At 43.4% G+C, this 24142-nt stretch overlaps 1 protein-coding gene and 2 long non-coding RNA genes across 10 annotated transcripts in view; 2 read left to right on the top strand and 1 right to left on the bottom strand.

Moving 5' to 3' along the window:
- USP49 (ubiquitin specific peptidase 49) overlaps nucleotides 1–24142 on the top strand; it is a 92601-nt gene extending 68459 nt beyond the window's left edge. For 5 of the 8 annotated variants that reach the window (XM_045498171.1, XM_045498170.1, XM_045498173.1 and 2 more), the window contains 5 exons: nucleotides 11544–12909; nucleotides 14227–14431; nucleotides 19133–19241; nucleotides 19736–19941; nucleotides 21101–24142. In XM_045498171.1, coding sequence (XP_045354127.1) covers nucleotides 11572–12909; nucleotides 14227–14431; nucleotides 19133–19241; nucleotides 19736–19941; nucleotides 21101–21291 — 2049 coding nt within the window. In that variant the 5' untranslated portion in view covers nucleotides 11544–11571 and the 3' untranslated portion in view covers nucleotides 21292–24142. Of the gene's footprint in view, nucleotides 1–11543; nucleotides 12910–14226; nucleotides 14432–19132; nucleotides 19242–19735; nucleotides 20278–21100 lie in introns of those variants that run through there. The other 3 variants (XM_045498176.1, XM_045498177.1, XM_045498175.1) reach the window with 3 other exon arrangements.
- LOC123608370 lies at nucleotides 360–24142 on the top strand. Its single transcript, XR_006717208.1, has 3 exons — nucleotides 360–374; nucleotides 4909–4914; nucleotides 23303–24142. It is a non-coding gene; the product is annotated as an uncharacterized LOC123608370 (long non-coding RNA).
- LOC123608369 lies at nucleotides 16505–19139 on the bottom strand. The gene is made up of 2 exons (XR_006717207.1): nucleotides 18850–19139; nucleotides 16505–16863 (listed from the first exon to the last, which is right to left on the bottom strand). It is a non-coding gene; the product is annotated as an uncharacterized LOC123608369 (long non-coding RNA).

Raw genomic sequence — 24142 nt, 5'->3', positions numbered from 1 at the left:
GAAGAGTGAGGGGGGTTCCCTGTGCAATGATTAGTGCTACTAAAATATAATTCCTTAGGTTCTCCATGCACCATAAATATCATCTGGCTGCCTATCTCTGAATCTTCTTTTTTAATGAAAACATAATAAACCATGTATGCTCTGTGCTTATCTTCAGTCATCTTGCTGATGCCTGAATTTTTAAGACTGTTGAAACAGTCTCCTCAGTGCCATATCCTTTTTAAAAATAGATAACACATGATTTCTTTTTCCCAGAAGGATCAAAGGTTGATGAATGAGTGTCCTCTCCATCTCCACCCCCAGATTGCCACCACAGGGTATGCGATGTTACCAGCTTCTTGTTTAACCTCAATGCATGTAAGAGAGAGAGGGAGGTTGTGTGTGTATAGTTGTTGTTGTTTTTTTTTTTTTTTGAACAGTCATGATGGTATATTATATACACCATTCTGCCCCTTTGTTTTTTTCACATACTGTATTTTGAATTGTTGTGCAAATAGGTCTGCCTCTTTATAAAACGAAGCAAAGCAAAAAACAACTGATGGTTTCTGTTGTAGGGCCAGTTTATAATTTATTTAATCTGTTCTCTATTAAAGCGCCTGAGTGTTCTTTGTAGCTTCCAGTTTTTCTCCTTTTGTGTGTATGTAACAAATACCCCTTTGTATTTGATCTTTCTTTCTAGACATTTGTCTTCTTCTGTGCTCTTGAAATAAAGTGCTTAAAAATTGTGTCTCCACTCATGCAAAATATGATGGGCCTTTGTCCTAAAAGATGTGCTTTGGTGTATTGATGGGGGAGGCCCGGAACTAAATATACTGCTATCATTTTAAGAAACAGGACATTAGGAAGAGGAGGTTCCCATTTCTTGAAACAGCCACTGAAATAACCAACACAGGCATCTAATCCTCACAATCCATTTGTAAATTCTAGTCAGATTTATTTTCCATTCACAGAAATTGTTCCCTTTTTTCCTCTACAGGCAGTTCGTAACGTATATATGTGTCTTCCATACAAATGACCATGTGTGGAAAGCCCTCTTCAGCCATGTGGGGAAGTGGGAGGAGGGAGGTTTCACAATTTCACTGCCAGGGCTGCAGCTGGGAGAGTAATTCTTGGCATTTCAAGTTGAAACTTTGAATCAATTTTCTCAAAATAATACATTTGATAGTTAGCTTCGTGGTGGCGCTCGTATTCTAGTACTGTGCTATAGATACACGATGGGCTTTAACTGGACCAAGTGCTATTTATAACATCGTTTCTCGGAGAAGACCTATCCTAAAGTCTCAACTGGAAAACAACCTGTTGGTTGAGGTTTGTGAATATTGGATCGGATCCATGTGGCCAAATGTTGCTTTGCCAAACATGTGGACTGGGAGTAATGTGTGTCTGCCTGTGGGGTCAGAGGTCTGTGCTCTTGTTTGCTGAGACCACAGGGAGACTTAGGAAGGTACAGGATGGGCTCCTTGACACCTAGATGATCAGAGTTAGTGAGGGAGGAGCAGAACTTGACCAAATGAGGGATTTTTCTTTTCCAGTAAGGGAAGAAGTTCAGAGAGAAGCTTTAGACCAAGCAAGAGCATTTCAACAGACTGATTAAAGTGGCTTTGTGACCCCCAAAGACAAAGATACTCAGGAAGTTTTTGTGGGCAGAAGTATTTGAAAGAAACTTTGGGGGCCAGCAAAGAAGTTGCCACCTGAGCCTGAAGGGTATATTTTAGGCCCAGACCAAAGGGTATTTTGCCAGCCATCCTCTGTGACTAACACTGCCGAGAACTGCTTTTTTGATTTGGTGCGTTTGTTTCGGGTGGGAGGGTGTGTTTCACAGTAAAACTAGACGTGATGGTAAAATGATGATAGAGAGTGAAAGGTTCTCACAGATTGTCTAATTTGTGATATTCTTTTGCTATCAGAGAATATACTCTTTACTTTTTTGTCTTAAAAAATTTTTGTGGAACTTTGTAAGTATATCCTAAAATAAAGAGAATAGTATAATGAGCTCTATGTACCCATCAACCAGCTTCAACAAGTATGAATGTTTTGACAGTGTTTCATCTATCTTCCTGCCACTCCCCCCAGAATAGTTTAAAGCAAATTCCACACATCATAATATTTCACTTATAAATACTTGAGATATTTCTAACATACAAAGACTGAAAAGGTATAACCACTGTATCACTGTCACACAAAATAGTTATTTAATGTTTTCTAATACTTTGTGTTCAAATTTCTCCAGCTGTGGACTTCGGGTGGTAGAGAGGGAAGGATTACAAAGAGGCAGAAAGAAATCTGGGGAGTGATGGGTGTGTTCAGTCTTTTGATTGTGGTGATTTTATAAGTATATACTATATGCCAAAATGTACCAAATTGTATACTTTAAATATGTATAGTTTGTTGTATGTCACTTATATCTCAATGAAACTGTTAAAAAAATAGTGAAAATAGCTAGAGGCATACAATATTTTAAAACATTTTTTCCCAGTTATCTGCAAACTGTCTTTTTATAGTTGGTTTGTTCAAATCAAGATTTAAATATGAGCCACACAGGGGCGCCTGGGTGGTTCAGTCAGTTAAGCGTCTGACTTCAGCTCAGGTTATGACTTCCTTGCTCATGTGTTCAAGCCCCGAGTCGGGCTCTGTGCTGACAGCTCAGAGCCCGGAGTCTGCTTCAGATTCTGTGTCTCCCTCTCTCTCTGCTCCTCCCCTGCTCACACTCTGTCTCTCAAAAATAAACATTTTTTAAAAATTAAAAAATAGTTACATTTGAGGCACACATTGAATGCGGTTGATATGTCTCTAGGTTTCGTATAATCTATAGCAGATCCATCCCCACCCCCTTTTTCCTCGTGTCATTTATTTATTAAAGACTACAGATCATTGAGCCCATAACATTTGCCACACTCTGATGTGGTAATCTGGCTAATTGCAGCCTTGTGGTAGCATGTTCTGTCACCCACATTTCTCATACCCTAGTAGTTAGATCTAAATGCTTCACTGGACTCAGATTCAGGTCTTTCAGCCAGACTACTTCATAGGTGATGCTGCTGTGAGCCCTTTATTACATCCTATCAGGGAAGCATGTAGTGTCTGATTCTCCTGCTTTTAGTGTAAAGCTGATCAGTGGAGTCAGGTGTTACTGGTGTTAACCATTCCTGATAAAGTTTCCTGTCAGTTTTCACCTAGTAGTATAAGAAGCTGCTGCCTCCATCTATTCATTAGGGGTAAATTGTTCGCTGGGTGTGTGTTTGTGTAATTTTTAACAGCTCTACTAAGGTGTAATTTACATACAGTTAACCGCACATACTTAAAGCACACAATTCAAGAAGTTTTGGCACACATACAGACTTTGACATATGTATACGTTGTTGACGACTGACTGGCTGCTGTGGAGAGCATACTGTTTTAGAGCCATACTGCAGGGACAAACCACAATTCCTGGGGTCAAATTTTTGAAAGGTTAACCCTGATTCTCAGTGTCAGAGATTTTCCATATGGCAGTGGAGTAGAAGAGGGAGTCTTTAGTTTGGACCTTGCTTCAACACTAGTTTGTCAGGGAGACAATGCTAAAACATTTACACCAGGTTGTAGCAAATAGGCCCCTTTGATCGGGCAGCAGCATAAATTACAGTAAAGCTGTGTTTCATGTTTATACAGCACACCTAGTTATCCTCTACTCTTGGCTACCATTTCTCTGCAGAGTCACAGGTGACATTTCTAACAGTGTGTGTGTGTGTGTGTGTGTGTGTGTGTGTGTGTGTGTGTGTGTGTTTTCCACGTGGATTCAGAATTTCTTGTGAGCACTCTTTTTTGGCCACCTTTCCCCAGTCTACTCTCCTCCTCGACAAGGTGTTAATAAGTTTTAGGCACAGATCTCTTTGGCAAGAGTATTAGGTTAATCAATCAAAAGGTCAGATCCCTTGAAGGCCAGCTAGCTTAGCTTTGTTCCACAGATGGCATCTCCATAACCCCCTACCAGTCATCTTATGTATCTTGATCACCTGGAGACCTGCATGAAACTGTATATATCTCGGTGCCTGATCATCACGGCTACTAAGCAAACAAAACGCAAAACATGTTCAATAGCTTCATCTTGCAGATACTATTAATAGTCGTATACATAATGCAAGCATCCGACTGAAAATCCAACCTGAGACTGAGACTCTGCAATGAAATGGATTTTATATTCAGAAGTTCTTGCGGGACTCTGAAAATACTAAAAATTGTGGAGTTATATGCTTTAAATGAGTGAATTTTATGGTATGTAAACTATCTGAATAAAGTGCTTTTTAAGAAGTATTTGTGAAAATTAAAATACATTATCTTGGGGCGCCTGGGTGGCTCAGTCAGTTGAACGTCCAACTCTTGATTTCTACTCAGGCCATGATTCCAAGGTTGTGGGATCAAGCCCTGTATCAGGCCCCGTGCTGAGTGTGGAGCCTGCTTAAGATTCTCTCTCTCTCCCCCTGCCCCAGTCCTCCACTTTCGTTCTTTCTAAAAATTAAAAAAACAAAATAAAATATATCATCTTGTACAGAAATGATACTCAACATTCTAGAAATAGATGAAATCACTGAGAAGAGAGCCAAAGACAGAACCTTGAGGAAAGCCTACATTTCCAGGAAGAGAGACACACAAAAACAAAGAAGGTATAATTACAGACATAGGAAGAAAACCAGAGAAAACAGTAGCCTAAAATTCAGGCTAATGAACTTCGCTATAAGGAAATTACTAATGACCTTTGAGAAAATAGTTCCATGCAATGGATGTGTTGAAGGGTGAACTGTGAGGGAAGATGCAGCTGCACATGATCTTGCCAGAAATAAAGTAGGCGGAGGAGAAAGTGTCTGTATGCCTCTCCTTCTCTGTCTAGACAGGAGAGACTTGGGCATATGTGTCACCTCTCTCTCTTGGGAGAGAAAGGTGAACAAAAGATGGCAGAGACTGAAGGTACAAAGGGCTTAAACCCAATTCCAGCTCTTACTGTGGTCAGAGAGGTTGGTATTTGGTACAGAGCAGAGCATTTTTTCCGTGCTGGTTGTGCTGCCCTTGTCATGTCCCTGCTGGGCCACAGGTACGGCCCCTGCCGTGGGCAGAGCAGGGTCATGGGCCTGGCCCAGCTTCCTACGTGAACCCTACTCCTTTTTTACCGAAGAAGGCAAGGCCTAACACAAGTGAGAGAGACACATGGGTGTAACCTAAATCTGCTGTCACCAACGATTAGACAGTCATTCCTGAACACTGGTACTTGACTACTGACACCAGGTGAGCGGGAACACAGCTCACAAGGCTTGGCATACCCAGCGTATGAGTATGCCATTGCCCGTGGCTCAGAGTCACTGCTTCAGTAGTCAGCCCTGTCCTCAGGTCAGAGGTCAGAACACATTTAGTCAGTGCTTCTGAAGCCCTCTCAAGAGAATTCAGCCTCTCTAGGAGTCTCCTAGCAGTGCTCTGACCTATAGGTTACCCTCCTCCCCTCCGGTCACCCCCATATTCAGGGAGGATGGGAACCCAGAGGGAGGGGCGGGAGGAAGGGAGCAGCAAGGAGTGGGGACACTCTACCCATTCAGCCCCCTCCCCACACATACACTGCCTTAGCAAAGGGCTTCTGAGCACTCTCAATGTCATCCCTCTCAGGCTCTTCTCCTACTTTTTTTCTTATTTTGTATTTTTATTGTTTTTGCCTTACTGTAGCCATAATCTAAAAATGCAAAAGGCTAGTTTCATTGTGCTTATAATACAGCCTGTTAGAGCCCTGCATAATACTCTAGAATGTAGCGTTCTTCCCTTTGGGGTTATTAACTGTACCTTCACCTTTTCCTTAATTGTATATTGGTATTAAATTATATTTTCCCATATCTTTTGGAAATAAAATGTTAGCTGAAAATAAAATTCATTTCCAGTACTTATTTAGAAAAATGTATTCACCGTGTCTTTTCAAGCAGTCTTTGCGAGTTTTGTGGTACATGCAATTTAGGGTACATTTAGTAAGTTGAAGGGTTAAAATACCCTGTGCTGTCGCATATGGCAGTGAGCAGAATCGCAGATGTTGATGATACCACGTAATTAGTATTCTTTTATGTAAATGAAGGCTGTCAGCATGTTACCATAGTGTCTACTCTCTCTGAAGCTGGAATTTATGCCACTTGGTCTCACTAAGACCAGGCAGGATTATTCCACTGTCCTTAGTTAAGAACTGAGAAGAAATCACTATGATGAGGGAGAGAGAAGAAATGGGATTCTCTCCAAAGGAGATTATTTTTTTCCTATTTGGTTTTTGTTGATTCCCCCCACCTTCCCTGCAGAAGTTTTATTCTGGCGATGTAGTTAACACGTTTAGGATCAGCTAAGAAATTTGCTACAAGAGAACAATTGGAATGCCCCAATTAAAAGACAATCGTATTTTTAAGCTATAGATTTTTGAAAGATGATTGTAATGTTCGGTCATCTCATACAGAGACTTTAAAAAAAAAAAGAGAATGGGATAAATCTAGAAGTTCCTAATTCAGAACAAAGGCATGAGTTGAAGATTTCATTACCTTCTTCTAATTTAATATTTAGTGGCATTAACTATAGTGGGATGCTTTTAAATAGTGATTATGTCTTGTAGTCGAGTTGATTCATATTTTTAAAATAAAACTATGGTAATTAAAGAAGCAATAATATTTTGTCAAGTTTATTTACCCCATGTGTAGATCAATCCAGGGTGTGTAGGACATTCATTTAAAGTTGCTCATCTCCTTATCAATGGAGAACTGTTAAGGCACATCTTATTCTTTGCCAGTTACACTGCAAGTTTAGCTCTGGGCTGTTGGGTGTCTGTCACACTGGGTGATGTAGGTTTTAAGTGGAAGTGTTAGGACTATTATGGCCTTTGGGAATTATGAAGGAAAAGGTGTACATATCAGCAAAATGTAAAATAGAATTCTTTACACTTATGGGTGTTAGGCCTGGTTCTTAATCAGAGTATGTATGAGAGGTATGTTAAACCTTGCCTCTCTTGAACGGAGTATACCTGGATTGTGTTCTCTTTATTCTTTATTTTGTATGTTGGTTAAAGTGGCTTTTTTCTTTTGTGTCACTTTTGGGTGGTTTCCATTTCATGATATGTTTTTTCCCCAGAGAAGCTAGTCTGCCTAGCTTAACTCAGTGTGGTGAGGTACAAGGTAGCCCTGTGTTTTCCTGAATGGATTTACTCTGCCATATGGCAGGTTAGTGAGTTGCCACGACAGATTTGTAATGGGGAAAGGGCTGTGCAGGAAAGGATGTGCGTGATCAGCAGATTTATAGATCAGAAAATGAAATCGGAAGAAAGAATTTCCAGAGTGCCCTTTCCATTTGACAGCTCTTCACGGAGAGGGTGTGGAATGGTTCTTTGGTGTTTTTCTATTTGGGCTTTTGGCTGTTCAGCATAGGCCTTGATTTTGCAAGGCATCAGTGTTCCGAGTGTTGTGTTGCTGGCTTCCTGTTCACAGAGATATTCTCTTTGTAGGATTTAAAGCTGTGCTGAGTTTCATGTGATAAGATCTCTGTAGCAATTAAATTCCTGAAGACACATCAAGGCTCCTGTTGGCTAAAATGGGGATTTGCCAGGTTTTGAGTCATAAGAAGAGGCTATTCAGATACGATTCAGTGAGTACTGAATCTTTCAAAGGAAAGAAAACAAAAAGAAAAGCCGAGTGAGCTAAAGATTTATATGTCCTGGTGTGTTTAAGTCTGTGCTATCCAGTATTGCAGCCACTACCCATATATGGTTATTTAAATTTAAATTAATCAAAATTAGGAGCACCTGGGTGGCTTAGTTGGCTAAGTGTTAGATTCTTGATTTCGTCTCAGGTCATAATCTCTAGGTTTGTGGGTTTGAACCACATATCAGGCTCTGTGCAGACAGCACAGAGCCTGCTTGAGATGTGCAGACAGCACAGAGCCTGCTTGAGAGTCTCTCCCTCTATCTGCCCCTCTTCCGCTCTCTCTCTCTCTCTCTCAAAATAAATAAATAAACCTTTAAAAGTTAAATTAATTAAAATTAAATAAAACTAAAGGTTCAGTCCCTCATTCTCACTAGCCACATTGCAAGTACTCAATAGGCACAGGTGGCCAGTTAATACAGTATTAAGCAGCACAGACAAATTATATTTCCATTATTGCTGGAAGTTCTATTGGATAATTAATGTTGGTCGAAGTAGAAGATGTCGAGAAAGAAAATTCTTTCTTTGATTTCCATGAGGACATCTTCATCCCTATCATTTACTGGATTAGTGCAGTGGTTCTGAGGTTTTAATGCACAAGTGAGTCCTCTGTAGGGCTTTTTTTTTTTTTTTAATTTTTTTTTTTAACGTTTATTTATTTTTGAGACAGAGAGAGACAGGGCATGAACGGGGGAGGGGCAGAGAGAGAGGGAGACACAGAATCGGAAGCAGGCTCCAGGCTCTGAGCCATCAGCCCAGAGCCCGACGCGGGGCTCGAACTCACGGAGTGCGAGATCGTGACCTGAGCCAAAGTTGGGACGCTTAACCGACTGAGCCACCCAGGCGCCCCTGCAGGGCTTATTTTAAATGGAGACTTGAGACCCCTCCCCAGATTCTGATTCATTAGGTTTGGAGCTGTGACCAGAAATCTGTACAAATAACAAGTATCCTAGGGAATTCTGATGCTGGTAAGTGGCTCAGAAACTACATTTTGAAAAATATTAAGTGAGGAACTTGAGAGTTGCCAGTCTCTTGATTTTGCTTCCCCCTTCGCTCTGTAATTATTGACTTTCTTTTGTGTCCCCAGTAATTGGTTGCAAGCACCATGCATACTCAACTTCAACTTTTGGTTGGTAATAAATAGCAAAAAGAAAATTCATTTATTTACCATCTCATCCTTTTAATATATGTACGTTTTAATTTGGCTGTGCCCTACAAAAAGTAAAAAGAAATGGTTAATTCAGTGCCATTCTGGACTGTGCGGGAAGGTAAGTCTGACAGAACACCTCTGACCACGAAGAGTTGAGCACCCACAAGTTGTGAAGCTATAAAGGGGTGAAAAAAGAAATATAACACATGATCTTCTCACCGAAGAAGATTATATCTAGTTAGGAAATACATCCAGAGACTTACAGGGCACTTAGTAAAACAAATCAATAATTAGAAAAATAATGTAGGAGAACCTAAATCCTGAAAGAACTCAAAGGAAAAGCATGATCTGACTTGATTCAAGATCACCTAGGTTGCTTTCCTTTGTATGATTTAAGGGTTTCTTATCTAGGGACATGGCCTTTGCCAATCTGGAATGGGCAATAAAAAATAGGAAGGATCTCTCATTTGGTCCTGTGGTATATTGTTGTAGGTTTTAGCAATAGGACAAGGCCAAAAAGGGCATCTGGAAACCAATTAAAGGAACTACTCGGAATTTACTGGATTTAAAACTTCTCTGGGTGACTCCATAATCATGCAACTTCATTTGCTCACAGAAATGAAGGTGTAGAAGAAATGGGGTTGAAGGAAGTTTATAGGAGGAAATACCTTTAGGAAATTTAAATATTGGTACTGGCAAAGGAAAAAAAAAAAAAACTGTCAAGGTTCCAAAGAATAAAGAGTTTTCTTTTAAATTAATTGTCTAGCCTCTTTTCCTTAGAGAAATTGCCCATTAGGTTTCTCGGAAGAACAATATGGAAGAAGCAATGTTAGGAAGACAGGAAGAAGAAGAAAAAAAGCTCAATATGTTGCCACTATTTTAATTTTTTTTTTTTTTTTTTCAACGTTTATTCATTTTTGGGACAGAGAGAGACAGAGCATGAACGGGGGAGGGGCAGAGAGAGAGGGAGACACAGAATCGGAAACAGGCTCCAGGCTCCGAGCCATCAGCCCAGAGCCCGACGCGGGGCTCGAACTCCCGGACCGCGAGATCGTGACCTGGCTGAAGTCGGACGCTTAACCGACTGCGCCACCCAGGCGCCCCGCCACTATTTTAAAAAGCATTTTCATGTATATCATCTGGAAGATTTGCTGCTTTTTTTTTTTTTTTTTTTCTTTTTGCTTGGTAGTTTGGTTAAACCAGTAGCCACTCCATCACTTGTCCTAAGAGATCTAATTTGGTACTTACATATACTTTTAGTAACGAAAGTAAAAGTTTTCCCACCGTTTCTACAAGATGTACATGTTCTTTTCACATTGTCTTAGTCCCTCAGGGTTGCTATAACAAAAATACCATGACTCGGTGGCTTATAAACAGCAAATGTTTCTCTTCAGTTTGAAGGCTGGGATGTCCCAAGATCATGGCACCAGATTCCATGTCTGGTAAGGACTTCCTGATTCACGGCCATAAGACTGGCTTTTCACTGTGTCCTCACGTGGGTGAGGGGTGAGGGAACTGTTTTATAAGGGCACTAAAATCCCATTCGTGAAGGCTCATTCCATGAGGGTCAACCCATTCATGACCTGATGATCTCCCAAAGGCCCTGCCTCCTAATACCATCACCTTGGGTAAGGGGCATTTTAGCACATGAATGGGGGTTACACAAACATTCAGACCATAGTGGACATATAAAATGTTATTTAGATTGGGGTGCCTTGCTGGATCAGTCGGTAGAGCATGCGACTCTTGATCTAGGAGTTGTGAGTTTGAGCACCATGCTGGGTGTAGAGCCTACTACAAAAAAAAAAAAAAAAAAAGTTATTTAGATTCAGACTCACAGACTATCTCCTTAGCCAGGTTCTTTGGACCCAAGAAAAGAAAAATGGCACCTTAGGGACACCTGGGTGGCTAAGTCAGTTATGCATCCAACTTCAGCTTAGGTCATGATCTCAAGGTTCATGAGTTCAAGCCTCGTGTCAGGCTCTGTGCTGACAGCTCGGAGCCTGGAGCCTGCTTCAGATTCTGTGTCTCCCTCACTCTCTGTGTCCCCCCCCCCACCCCCACCCCCCCGCTCGCACTCTGTTTCTCTCTCTCTCAAAAATAAACATTAAAAAATTTTTAAAGAAAAATGGCACCTTGTACTGTGGAGGACTTTCTCTTTCTTACCTTTACCTGTCTTGTTACCTCTATTTTGAAATACATTGAAACTGACCTAAGATTGCCTTTACATTTGAGGGTCTTCATCTCTCACTGGTATTTGAAACATTTATGTCTCTCCTCTCCTGTCCCTTTGTGCATACAACTAGGATCTTGATCAGTACAAGATACAGAGGACATGATCAGTTCAGAGATGGTTCAGAATACAAGTTTCTTTCCCCTGGTGGCCATTTGGGTGCAATGTGAATGAACTAAGGGTAATGACATTACCTAAGGAATACAAATCAGCCTCACGTAAAAATTAGCTGATATTCGAGAATTTATACAAGCTTAGAAAATGTAAAGATTCGACTTGGTGCCAAGCCCTCCCCCCAAGACAGTATTTTATTTCTTAACTTCCTTCCAAAGGAACCAATTTTGAATTGAAAACTAGTGAGCATTGAGTTGAAAACGGCGGTTGCAAGCCTTTTTCTAGGAAAAGATTTTGCTGAAAGCTCTCTCTCTCTCTCTCTCTCTCTCTCTCTCTCTCTCTCTTTTCTGGGGCTCTGTCGTGCCAGGTTGAAAGACTGGAGCCTTCTATAAGACATGGATAGATGCAAACATGTCGGGCGGTTGCGGCTCGCCCAGGACCACTCCATCCTGAACCCGCAGAAGTGGTGCTGCAGGGAGTGCGCCACCACCGAGTCGGTGTGGGCTTGTCTTAAGTGCTCCCACGTGGCCTGTGGCCGCTACATCGAGGATCACGCCCTTAAACACTTTGAGGAGACTGGGCACCCGCTAGCTATGGAGGTCCGAGATCTGTACGTGTTCTGTTACCTGTGCAAGGACTATGTGCTCAACGATAACCCCGAGGGGGACCTGAAGCTGCTCAGAAGCTCCCTCCTGGCGGTCAGGGGCCAGAAGCAGGACCCGCCGCTGAGGCGCGGCCGGACGCTGCGGTCCATGGCCTCGGGCGAGGACGCCGTCCCGCCGCAGCGCGCTCCTCAGGGACAGCCGCAGATGCTTACGGCTCTGTGGTACCGGCGCCAGCGCCTGCTGGCCAAGACGCTGCGGCTCTGGTTCGAGAAGAGCTCCCGCGGCCAGGCGAAGCTGGAGCAGCGGCGGCAGGAGGAGGCGCTGGAGCGCAAGAAGGAGGAGGCGCGGCAGCGGCGGCGCGAGGTGAAGCGGCGGCTGCTGGAGGAGCTGGCCAGCGCCCCTCCGCGCAAGAGCGCGCGCCTGCTGCTGCACGCGCCCCGCGCCGCCGCCCAGCGCCCCGCCCCGCCGCGCGCGCCCGCCGGGGGCCGCCCCCAGCCGCGCCGCGCGCCCGCCATAGCGCCGGGCGTCACGGGCCTGCGCAACCTGGGCAACACCTGCTACATGAACTCCATCCTGCAGGTGCTCAGCCACCTCCAGAAGTTCCGCGAGTGTTTTCTGAACCTCGACCCTTCCCAGACCCAACAACTGTTTCCCAAGGCCCCCAACGGGAAGGCTCCGCTCTCGGGCAGGCCGGCCGGCAGCTCGGCCACCGAGCTGTCGGCCAGGAGCGACCGGGCTGAGTCGTGCGAGCGGGAGGGCCTCTGCTTCAACGGCGGAGCCTCCATCAGCAGGAGCCTAGAACTCATCCAGAACAAGGAGCCGAGCTCGAAGCACATTTCCCTCTGTCACGAACTGCACACGCTCTTCCGTGTCATGTGGTCCGGCAAGTGGGCCCTGGTGTCGCCCTTCGCCATGCTTCACTCAGTGTGGAGCCTGATCCCCGCCTTCCGGGGCTACGACCAGCAGGACGCGCAGGAATTCCTCTGTGAGCTGCTGCACAAAGTGCAGCAAGAGCTCGAGTCTGAGGGCACCACGCGCCGGATCCTCATCCCCTTCTCCCAGAGGAAGCTCACCAAACAGGTCTTAAAGGTGGTGAACACCATATTCCACGGGCAGCTACTCAGTCAGGTAGGTTGGCCCACCCTGACCCCTACAGTGCCCATCGCACTGCAAGGAGGCTTGCTGGTTAGAGTCTGGGCTTCCTGTGAGTGCCTCCCACAGGTTATCTGGGCGGACTAGGGTAGCCAACATTTGCTGTAATTACGCATAATGGAGGGTGGCCATTGTACCTTTCATTGTGCTGTACGTTGTGTTGGCCTCGTTGGGGAACTTGCCTCCTCTTTCTGGGCAGGTTTTTGGTTGAATTTGCGATATCGTTTCATTTTCAGTGAATGTCTTCAAGCTTTAATGACAATATAGGTAATATAATCTCATTGTTATAATTAAGTACCCCTTGTTGGCATGCCATCCCTACATCGGTTTCAGGAAACTGAACAGGTTGCCTGTAACCCTGGTTCCACCCTAGTTTGAAAGAGCATTCTTCCTTCCAGGACATGCTTTACATAAAAGGAAGGGAGGTGGCTAGGAGGATGCCCAAGGCCTAAGCAAGCTTCCCTCCTGTTCCTCATTACCTCTTCTTTTCTGGATTGTTAGCATGTAGGGACATAAGGCAAGACTCATAGATAGAACTTTGTGCAGAAAGAATTTTTAGAGTTAAAAAACTGGACAACTTAAGAGATTGAGGTGAAACTTCTACATTATGCTACTGAGGTTTGTGTCTTGGTGTTTACAGTTTTAAAAGAGTGATGAATGGGATGGAAGAGAAGGTTTATTTAGGCTTTTTTTTTAGCATGTGAAGGGGGAAGTATTTATGGGCACTTCCTCTATGCCCTGAGGGTCCATAGGAAGAAAGGTGCATGGGGAAGGTTATGGGGGAGAGGAGGTCTAATAAGGTACCCTGAGGCTCTTTGAATACAAGGATCTGTGTAGGGATACTGCAAGAAACAAGGGCAAAAAAGAGAGGCAAGTTGGAGTGGGTGGAAGGAGCAAAGTCTGGATGAAGAAGTTGTGAGGCTGAGAGAAGCAGAGGAATCTGCCAATTCTCTCTCTCAGACCGATCTGTGAATGATCCCATGATAACTATTGGTCTGTACTACCACAGCATTGAATGGTAGAGCATGCTTTGGGAGAAGAGAAGAGAGAAAGGGGAAGGTAATAACCTGTGCTGTGTAGTTTTCCAGTTCCAGCTAGCATCATAGTTAGCAATGTATACCAGAAGTAATATGCTCTAATGCTCTTAAAGTTATTATTTTAGTATTACAGTGAAAGATTTTTTTGAAAACTATACTTAGTTTTGGTAGGTTATGTGTTTTCTGAAAATCGAGCAAAAGTGTATGTGGGAAGCTTGGAGATTATATAACCTGTGAATCAATCTTTTCATTCTAGGTCACATGTGTATCATGCAATTACAAATCCAATACCATTGAGCCCTTTTGGGATTTGTCCCTGGAATTCCCTGAACGGTATCACTGCATAGAAAAGGGGTTTGTCCCTTTGAATCAGACTGAGTGCCTGCTCACTGAGATGCTGGCCAAGTTCACAGAGACAGAGGCCCTGGAAGGGAGAATCTACGCTTGTGACCAGTGTAACAGTGAGTGCTGGGAGGTGGAAGTGGAGGGGGAGAGGTGGGTGTGCACCTGAAATATCAATTTAAGATGCTGCTTTTGCCCTTTTCATCAAAAGTAACAATAATTCTGAGTGGTTTTAAAGCATCTTTTAAAGATTTTTTTTCCTCCCATTTCCCTGAAAACAAGCATGTCGACGTTGTTGTATGTTAAAAAACAAAACAAAACCTAGGTGTTGGGCTTCCTTTGACTCCTGCTGTGATTGACATTAGTTGTTATCTTGGGAGGCATTGAAAGGATCCTGAAATGGGGACTCTAAGAATGTTAGTACTTGCTTCCTAGTGCTACAAGGGTCCTACTTAAATTCATGAATATAGATTTGACAGTTCTTATTTCATCTAAAGTCAGGTGCCATAGCCTGTATGAGGGCTACGGTATCAGAAATGTGTATTTTTGTACCGAATTTGTAGATTTCAAGTCTGTCAGAATTGATGCTAAAGATTGGTAGGAGACCAAGAAAGCAAGTCATAAGGTGCATCAGCTTCATGGTTACTTTCTGCATTTGTTTTCACAGGCCTTCACATGCCATGCATTTGGGGAAGTGGGGGAAGGAGGTCATAAAGTATCTCTGCCATGGCTCTAATTTAAAGTGGAACTCTTTCCATGTAGTTACGTAGACATCTGACGCAGACCTCCTTCTGTCTTGCCACACTAACACTCAATGCTTTTGCTAACCCAGCACATACAGAGGGAATACAGAGCAAACTTGGAAACTCATGTTTGGGTTTTTGTCATGTCAAGATTTGGAAGCTAAAATTAATGGATTGTGTACATATCTTGAAATCAATTTGCAGCCATAAAATAATTTGGACTACAAGTTTTGGAAACCACAATCTTATGATGACCCTTCTTAGTATGTTTGCATATGGTCTTTAAAATAGTATGGGGCGCCTGGGTGGCGCAGTCGGTTAAGCGTCCGACTTCAGCCAGGTCACGATCTCGCGGTCCGTGAGTTCGAGCCCCGCGTCGGGCTCTGGGCTGATGGCTCAGAGCCTGGAGCCTGTTTCCGATTCTGTGTCTCCCTCTCTCTCTGCCCCTCCCCCGTTCATGCTCTGTCTCTTTCTGTCCCAAAAATAAATAAACGTTGAAAAAAAAATTTTTTTAAATAGTGAATAATGGGGCGCCTGGGTGGCTCAGTCAGTTGAGCGTCCGACTTCGGCTCAGGTCACGATCTCGCGGTGCGTGAGTTCGAGCCCCGAGTCAGGCTCTGGGCTGATGGCTCAGAGCCTGGAGCCTGCTTCCGATTCTGTGTCTCCCTCTTTCTCTGCCCCTCCCCCATTCATGCTCTGTCTCTCTCTGTCTCAAAAATAAATAAATGTTAAAAAAAAAATTTTAAATAGTAAATAGTGGGAAACATGTTGTTCCTGAAGAATCAGAACAAAAATCAAAAGTCATACTTGATATAATTTTGCCACTTATTTTTTTTTAACATTTATTTATTTTGAGAGAGAGAACACATGAACAGCGGAGGGGCAGAGAGAGAGGATGAGAGAGAACCCAAGCAGGTTCTGCGCTGTCAGCACAGAGCCTGACATGGGACTCGGTCCCACGAACCATGAGATCATGACTTAAGTGGAAATCAAGAATCAGACACTTAACCAACTGGGCCACCCAGGTGCCCCCATTTTGCCATTTTAGAATGCTGTACTTGGTTGACTATAGAGTCACCTGCCCTGTTCCTCATTGAGATATAAAGATAGTGACCTAAATTATCTTATTAAGAGCAGTATCTATTTGGTTTACTTTTTTTTTTTTAATGTCTATTTTTGAGAGAGAGAGTGCAGCAGGGAGGGGCAGACAGAGGGAGACAGAATCTGAAGCAGGCTCCAGCCTCCGAGATGTCAGTACAGAGCCCCATGCGGGGCTCAAACCCACGAACCACGAGATCATGACCCGCGCCTAAGTTGGACACGCAACTGACTAAGCCACCCAGGTGCTCCCTATTTGGTTTTCTTAAGATAGTGATTCTTAAAGCGTCTTACTTGTAAGGAACAGACAGATGTTAAAAGCTGAACTTCATCATTCTCAGACATGATAGATTAGGTAAGAAATATTTTGTATTTATTTTTGCAAGAAAGGCATGTTTTTCTGGTTGCCAGATGTGCCAATTTCCAGGATTTCTCTAGGCGAGTTCAAATAGGGAAGGGAATCTATGGCGAAAGTACAAGATGTATTTTTGTTGTTTGTGAAGTTTCAAAACTATCAGTCTTCTCGCTCTCTCTGTGGCCAGCTTAATCAAATGGAGACAGAACTGATCAATCTCCGTTGAATCAGTCAATCCTTTTTCTTTGTGAATTTCATTTTAGGGAAACAAAGCCAGTTTCTATATTGTGTTCATCTTAGCTCACATACTCCCTCTGCTGAGAGTGGCAGTCGCTGCCAGGGTTCCCAGGCAGAGCTGCAATAATTTTTGAAAATCTGCTGGTGAATCAGAATGTAAAATAAGGCCAGGCCCCTCTTGGATTCTTTCTGTCCATGCCCCTGCATGTCATGACCACCAGCCCTAGTCAAAGGTCCTATGGCACGCTCATTCTGCTGCAGTCTGTTGTGAAACCAGCAGCTTCACATCCTGTTGTCACAGGAAGCTCTGTGAAGCATCATCTGGCTGTGATCTGCTACCTTTCATGAATGGTATAGGTACAACTTAGAATCAGATGTCAGGCTCTTCAGACATTGAGACCATGATAGCTCAAAAACAATTAGCAGGCACCACAGTGGACCACTAATTTTATATTCCCATCCATTCACCAGTCTAGTTAATATAATAACTGAGTGGTTGTCTATAAGTGGTTTCAGAGAAGGCTTCTGATGGAAATTAAGAGAACTTTATTTCCATGGTTTATTTGATGTGATGTATTATTTTTTTAACATTTGTTTTATTTTTTGAGAGAGACAGAACACGAGCGGGGGAGGGGCAGAGAGAGAGGGAGACACAGAATGTGAAACAGGCTCCAGGCTCTGAGCTGTCAGCACAGAGCCTGACACAGGGCTCGAACTCACAAACCGTGAGACCATGACTTGAGCTGAAGTCGGACACTTAACTGACCGAGCCACCCAGGTGCCCCTATTTGATGTAATTTAGAAATGCATTCCCCTCGGGGCACCTGGGTAATTCAGTCAGTTGGGCATCCGACTTTGGCTCAGTTTCTGACTTCAAGCCCCACGCTGGGCTCGCTGCTGTCAGACTGTCAGCACAGAGTCCACTTTGGATCCTCTGTCCTGCTCTCTTTGCCCCTCCCCCGCTTGCACTCTCCCCAAAATAAATAAATATTACAAAAAAAAAAAAAAAGAAATGCATTCTCCTCACAATTCAGTAGCTTCAGAAACAAAATTAGAGTCTGAGCACTGGTTCTGCTTTGGACTGGATGAATTTAAAAATTAGAGTCTGAGCACTGGTTCTGCTTTGGACTGGATGAATTTGGCCAGCCTGTCCACCTTGTCCTACATGTCCAGCAATGTGCTTATCCAAGAAAATGTTTCAAAAACTAGGTATAGCATAAAACTATAAAACCAGCAGTTTCTTTTCTAAATGTTTATATATGCCACAAACAAATCATGCTGAAAAAAAGAATCTGTTAAAATATTCTGTCCTGGGATGCCTGTGTGGCTCAGTCAGTTGAGCATCCGACTTCGGCTCAGGTCGTGATCTCATGGCTTGTGAGTTCGAGCCCCGCGTCAGGCTCTGCGCAGACAGCTCAGAGCCTGGAGCTGCTTTGGATTTTGTGTCTCCCTCTCTCTCTGCCCCTCCTCCACTCACACTCTGTCTCTCTCAAAGATAAACAAACATAAATAAACAAACAAACAAATATTCTGTCCTTTGGTAATCCTGTGTCATCTTACTTTTTTCCTAAGCCTGAAACACATGCATTATTCCCCATTTCACAGGAGAGAAAACGGAAGATAGAGTTTTGAATGGCATAAAACCAGCTGTGAGCAGGAAACAGAATTAGACCTACCTGAGGAAAACAAAAACCTTTAAAAATTACATTTTGGTGCATCCTAATTTAAGTTATAAGCCCACATATAAAGGCATAGAACCCCAACATATGCATCTACTCTGTGTGCCTATTGTTGCAGTGACCTTCCATTATATTCCATTAATGAATATATGGTATCAGGAGTATACCACCCTAAACCTGTATCAGTTTTGGAGGTTGCTGATGCAAAATCTTAGAAGTGGATATATCAGGATTAGGTTTGTTTTTCAGTCAACTGAAACAATAATGACTTGAAACAAGTTTTAGTTGTTTTTTTTTTTTTTTTTCTGTTATGTAAAAAGAAGTCTGAAGAATATTCAGGGGCCAGCATGGCAGCTGCATGGTCACTGGGGACCCAAGCTCCTTCCACCTTTCAACTTGACTAGGGTTTCCATCCCCGAGGTTACCTGTTGGTCCAAGAGCAGTTTGGGCAATTGCAGTCATCCCAAGGGTGCCACACAATCATCTCTTTCATCCCTGGCAGAACTGCCGTGGCCACACCAGGCAGGCACAGGAAGCTGGGTTATGCAGTCTTACAGAGGGTCACATTGCTGTCCCAAATGAAACTGAGGTTCAAATACTGAGAGATAAGGAGAATGCATATTGAGTGGCAAGTCATTATCTCTGTCATAGCTAGGAAAGAATGAGACTCCTCACAATCTGTGTCTTCTACCTTCCCAAACCATATAGGCAAACGACGAAAATCCAATCCAAAACCCCTTGTTCTGAGTGAAGCTAGAAAGCAGTTAATGATCTACAGACTACCTCAGGTCCTCCGGCTGCACCTTAAAAGATTCAGGTGAGCTTGCGCTGGGGCCTTCCAGGTGACTGTGAGTTGTGGGGATAGCTGCTTCAAAGGCTTTGGTATTGGGAGGGGAAGCCTGTTCCCTAGAGATCTTGCACTTTTCTGTGGCGATTAAATGTTGGAACCGGGGACAGGGCTTTAGCCCTCACAGCCCTGCTTAACCAGCTAGCCTGCACTGGGTGTCCATGCTTAAAGATTTTCTAGCCTCCCTTGGGCTTACATAGAGTCATCTTCAGAATCTAGCATGATATAATCTGAAAAAAAAAAGGCAGGCAGTAAACTACAACAAGGTTATTTTAGGGATTTCTAGTTTCAGAGTACATCATGGAACATTCACAGGAAATATATGTGGATACTGATCACTGTTTTATTGATGCAAAAACCAAATCTGGAAGGTTAAGTTTTCTCATTTCTCTTGTTTTACCTTCCTCTGCCTATGATAGCATATGCTATTTTTTACTAGTAAGAAATTTATGTCTATGTTTTAGGTGGTCTGGCCGTAATCATCGAGAGAAGATTGGGGTCCATGTCGTCTTTGACCAGGTATTAAACATGGAACCTTACTGCTGCAGGGACATGCTCTCCTCTCTTGACAAAGAGACCTTTGCCTATGATCTCTCCGCAGTGGTCATGCATCACGGGAAAGGGTTTGGCTCAGGACACTACACAGCCTATTGCTACAACACAGAGGGAGGTGCGTGCGCTTTACTCTGTGGGATGGGGGACACGGAAGAGGGTTGGTTTGTCCACATTCCATCACTTTCCTTTTATTTCATCTTTAGGGGGATATTGCATACATTAAAATCCAGTGGAAAAAATTACGAAAGTTGGATTCAAATTTTGGATATATCACCAAGTGACAACATAAGATTGCCCTAAGAATTGACAGGAACTGACACATGTAAAAGTACTTAGCATGGTCCCTAGCACACAATGCTCAATTAATGTTAGATGTTCTATTATTTTTTAAAAAATTATTTTTAATGTTTATTTATTTTTGAGAGAGAGAGCGAGAGCGAGACACAGAATTCAAAGCAGGTTCCAGGCTCTGAGCTGTCAGCACAGAGCCTGACACAGGGCTCGAACTCACAAACTGTGAGATCATGACCTGAGCCGAAGTTGGATGCTTAATCGACTGAGCCACCCAGACGCCCCTGGATATTCTATTATTAATGCTTCTGCAGACCTGTTTCCTTCGTGGTTATGCAGAAATGCTATGGCTTACCTAACCTCATGGAGATAATGTATGAATCTCATTAGCCCCAGCTCATAATAAAGCTGAAGACATTTAAAGAGTGCTTACTATATCCTTACCATGGGAGGTGTGGGGATACAAGGGCTCTCCCAAGGAGCTTTCAGTCCTCGTACCCAGAGCACAGTCTCCCAGGTATTGTACTGAGGCACATGGGCTGCGGATGTGTTTTCAGTAATGAACCCCTTAGCCCTTGAGGCAGCCAGAGTAAAATAACTTTTTATTGCTTCTAAATTTTCCTTTTATCGCTCCTCCATTTGCATTTCACCTCTCCTCCTCCTCCTCTTCCCATCTCTTAGCCCCTAGTCTTCAGTCTGTTTTTGTAGAGGCCCTAATGGACAATGGAAAAGCCTGAATAAAAGGAGGACAAAAATTACAGTCAGTCAATATTGTTAGTATTGTGGTGGGGTTTGATGGGGTTAAAGCCAGTGGCTGCAGGGAAGTCTGTTGGTTTCATTTACCTGTCTTTCCCCACCACCAACAATCGGGTTGGCTCTATTCAGAACTCCTCTGTCCCTTTCTTCATCTCCTGGTTTTGCCTGCTGACTGGAAATACAAGTTGGATAGTCATTTTCTCTCTTTCTTTCCTTTGGTTTCCTAGGTTTTTGGGTCCACTGCAATGACTCAAAGCTGAATGTATGCAGTGTCGAGGAAGTGTGCAAAACTCAAGCCTACATCCTTTTTTACACTCAAAGAACAGTTCAGGGCAATGCAAGAATTTCAGAAACCCAACTCCAAGCTCAGGTGCAGCCCAGCAACAACGATGAGGGCAGACCACGGACCTTCCCCTGAATGGGAGACATGTATCAAGGACTGGCTTGCTTTTAAACTGTTGGTGTTCATACATCTTTCCTCTTATAGGAAATAAGGTTTAGTGCAGGAACAGATTGCTAGGTTTGCCTCACTGGGACTACAGCAGAAGGTGCCAGGTGACTTCCTATCCTATCCTAAAATCTGTAGTCACCTTTCTTTTGAATGGATTTGGGAATTCCCTCTTTGATAAATCAAAAGGAGTAACTTCTATGAAGATTCTTTCATCAGTTGCTTCTGAATATAGAGGATCTGGGTGGAGGAAAGAGGGAGAAAATTGATCATATGCAGCGAGGAGAGCAGCCATGTTTTCTTTCCATTCTGTGACCCCCACTAATCAGGACCTCCTGCAACGCCAGAGGAACCCTCCTGTTGTGAGGAGCCCAGGACAGAGCACATGAGGTGGGGCCCTGGGCTGACAGCTTGCTGGATGAGATTGGTTCCAGGGCAGGAGGTGAATAATAAGGATTTGTTCCTACAAAGGAAGTAACCATCAGGGGTTCAAAACATGCAGACTTCCTTTTTTAGAGGATAGCAGTGGAAGAGTGGAATGAGATGCATAGAGCAAATTTCCCCCATGCAGAATGGGAGATTTTTCCAGTGTCCGACCCTCCCTGGCTGCTACTGCTGCTGTCACTTAATCATTCCACATCTTCTGAGACTGGTGTGAACAACCCTCTATTCTAAAGAAAGAGCAGTTCATATGGGGAAGCAATACATTGTCCCTGACATGTTCTTTCTTGCATGCTGAGCCTAAGGGCATTCCTGGCTACCCAGTTCTGTAGCATATCCCTGGTTCAGGTGTAGGGCAAGCACATGGTTTGGTTTAAATTGGTGTTTAGGTCAGTTGTCTGAGGCTTTCTCAGAACTCGGTTGAGGAGAGAGGCAGGGATAGCCGGTGGTCCAGGCCATATCTGAATGCCTGTCACCTACCCTCACCTCCATGCAGCATGCAGCTTTTCTTAGCCTGCAGCTTCTTTCTGGCACCTAGAGGGCTAGAACATTTTTGTTCAACACAAGGTTTGGGAATTTCTGCTTTCCTAGGGCTAAGGAATCTGCCCCCATATGTCCGAACAGTTCACTGCTGCTGGCCCTGGCCTATCTCCTCCTAAATCTGATAATCCCTACTGTTTCTTTGTCTAACTACACTCAATCCATCAGAGAGAAAAAGAGTGCCCTGTCCTTAAGTGCTAGTAAAATACATCTTTGTTTTTATACTGGATCAGTTTCTAAGTGGAATGATGGAAACCCTCCACCCCATCAGGCACCACTGAATTTCCCTTCTCAATCCTTCAGTTAGACTCACCAGTAAAAGTGAACGTAAACCAGAAGTCTCATCGTGGGGGCTGCTGAAGTCTGCCTCAACCTGTCATTATGAATGCTCATCTTTTGACTGAGTGTATCATACGAACATTTCAATTCAGGTAGGAACACAGTTGTCACTTGAAGGAAGCAGATGTGGAGGGAGTTTGGGGAAGGGTGGGAGGTTGGGACAAGAGAGGGTAAAGAATGAGGGTCGTAGCTTAGGGGTGTTGGTGAGCCCCATTTCCAGAGCAGGTCTGTAGCATTTGCTGTTGACCTCTTTTGAGATGAACTCTCCTGTAGGACCTGACAGACAGCACTGAGACATGGAGGAAATTCAGACAGAAAATGGCTCACCCTGATAAGGGGGAGTGACTATATATTTTAAATTAAACTTGCTTTTTCCAACACTGTGAGGTTTCTGTAATATTTAGCTTTTATTTGGAAGCGATAGCGTATGGCATTTTTTATGCTGTTTGGTTTATATTGTCTACTGCAGGCTTTTTTGTATAAGCTTGGCCCAGGGCTCACCCTCTCCTGGACACTGTTTTAAAGTGTCACAGCTGCCCTTGCTGCCAGAGGCTCTGATGTAAAGGTATACTCTCTAGATCCACGTTTTTTAAGTTGGCAGGATTGGTGAAGACTTTTTTGTGGCAATGGAAAAGCCCATTAACTGAAAAAAAGAAAAAAGAAGGAAAGGAAAATATAAATTGTGCCTCATCTTTCTTTGAATGCTGTACTTTATTCTAGAAAAAGAGAACTTACAAATGGAAAAGAACTAATAGAGCAGCTACTTCATCCCTCAGGCTGTCTAGGGGGAAATACTTCAGAAAAATGAACATTTAATGGAAAATTAAAAGATCTTCAAACTTAATTTTTAAAAATAGTTTTATACCAAATATTTATAAGAATTATTAAGCAGATTTAAGGATTTTGTAAAATAAGTGCTTAACTTAGCTGAGCACCCACATATCAAATTAATAAAATGGTTTAAAGGGAGTTGGACCAGAAACCACTAGAGTCCTCGCTGAGCTGCAAACTCTCGAAGGTGCCCCTGCAGTCACAGACACCTCAGGTACCCAGAGGCAGCAGCACTAGACGCTGTTGAGAAGTTAGTATTTATGGAGATTTTTATTAAAGAGTTCCCTGCTGCATAAGCCGATGGCTATTGTGAGGGAAGTGTCCCTTTGCCTTTAATTTATTTGCATATTGGAAGTAGAAGGATTTCTTAGTTGCATCTTACTTTAAATCGAAACATTCTAAAGAGAAGAAAATAAGAACCAGGTAGAAGTTGACTAGATGCTGCCAAATCAAACCCAAGATCTCCTAACTGAACCTTACGGGCCTGCTTCTCCCAGGCAAGTAGTTAGAGTCCCGTTCCAGGAACCCTTTGTAGTTGGCTGGTGTGTTTACTTCCTGCTGTAGCCAGCCAAGATGAATGCACCCTGGCCCTCAAAAAGGATCTTTACCTCAATCTAGCTTGACCCTCATCCTTGTGGTTGCCTCGGAGATGAGCATCCATGCTAGTGTT

The sequence above is a fragment of the Leopardus geoffroyi genome, chromosome B2, assembly GCF_018350155.1.
Source record: "Leopardus geoffroyi isolate Oge1 chromosome B2, O.geoffroyi_Oge1_pat1.0, whole genome shotgun sequence".
In the NCBI taxonomy this organism is placed as follows: Eukaryota; Metazoa; Chordata; class Mammalia; order Carnivora; family Felidae; genus Leopardus; species Leopardus geoffroyi.
This window is presented reverse-complemented; position numbering and strand designations above follow the sequence as displayed.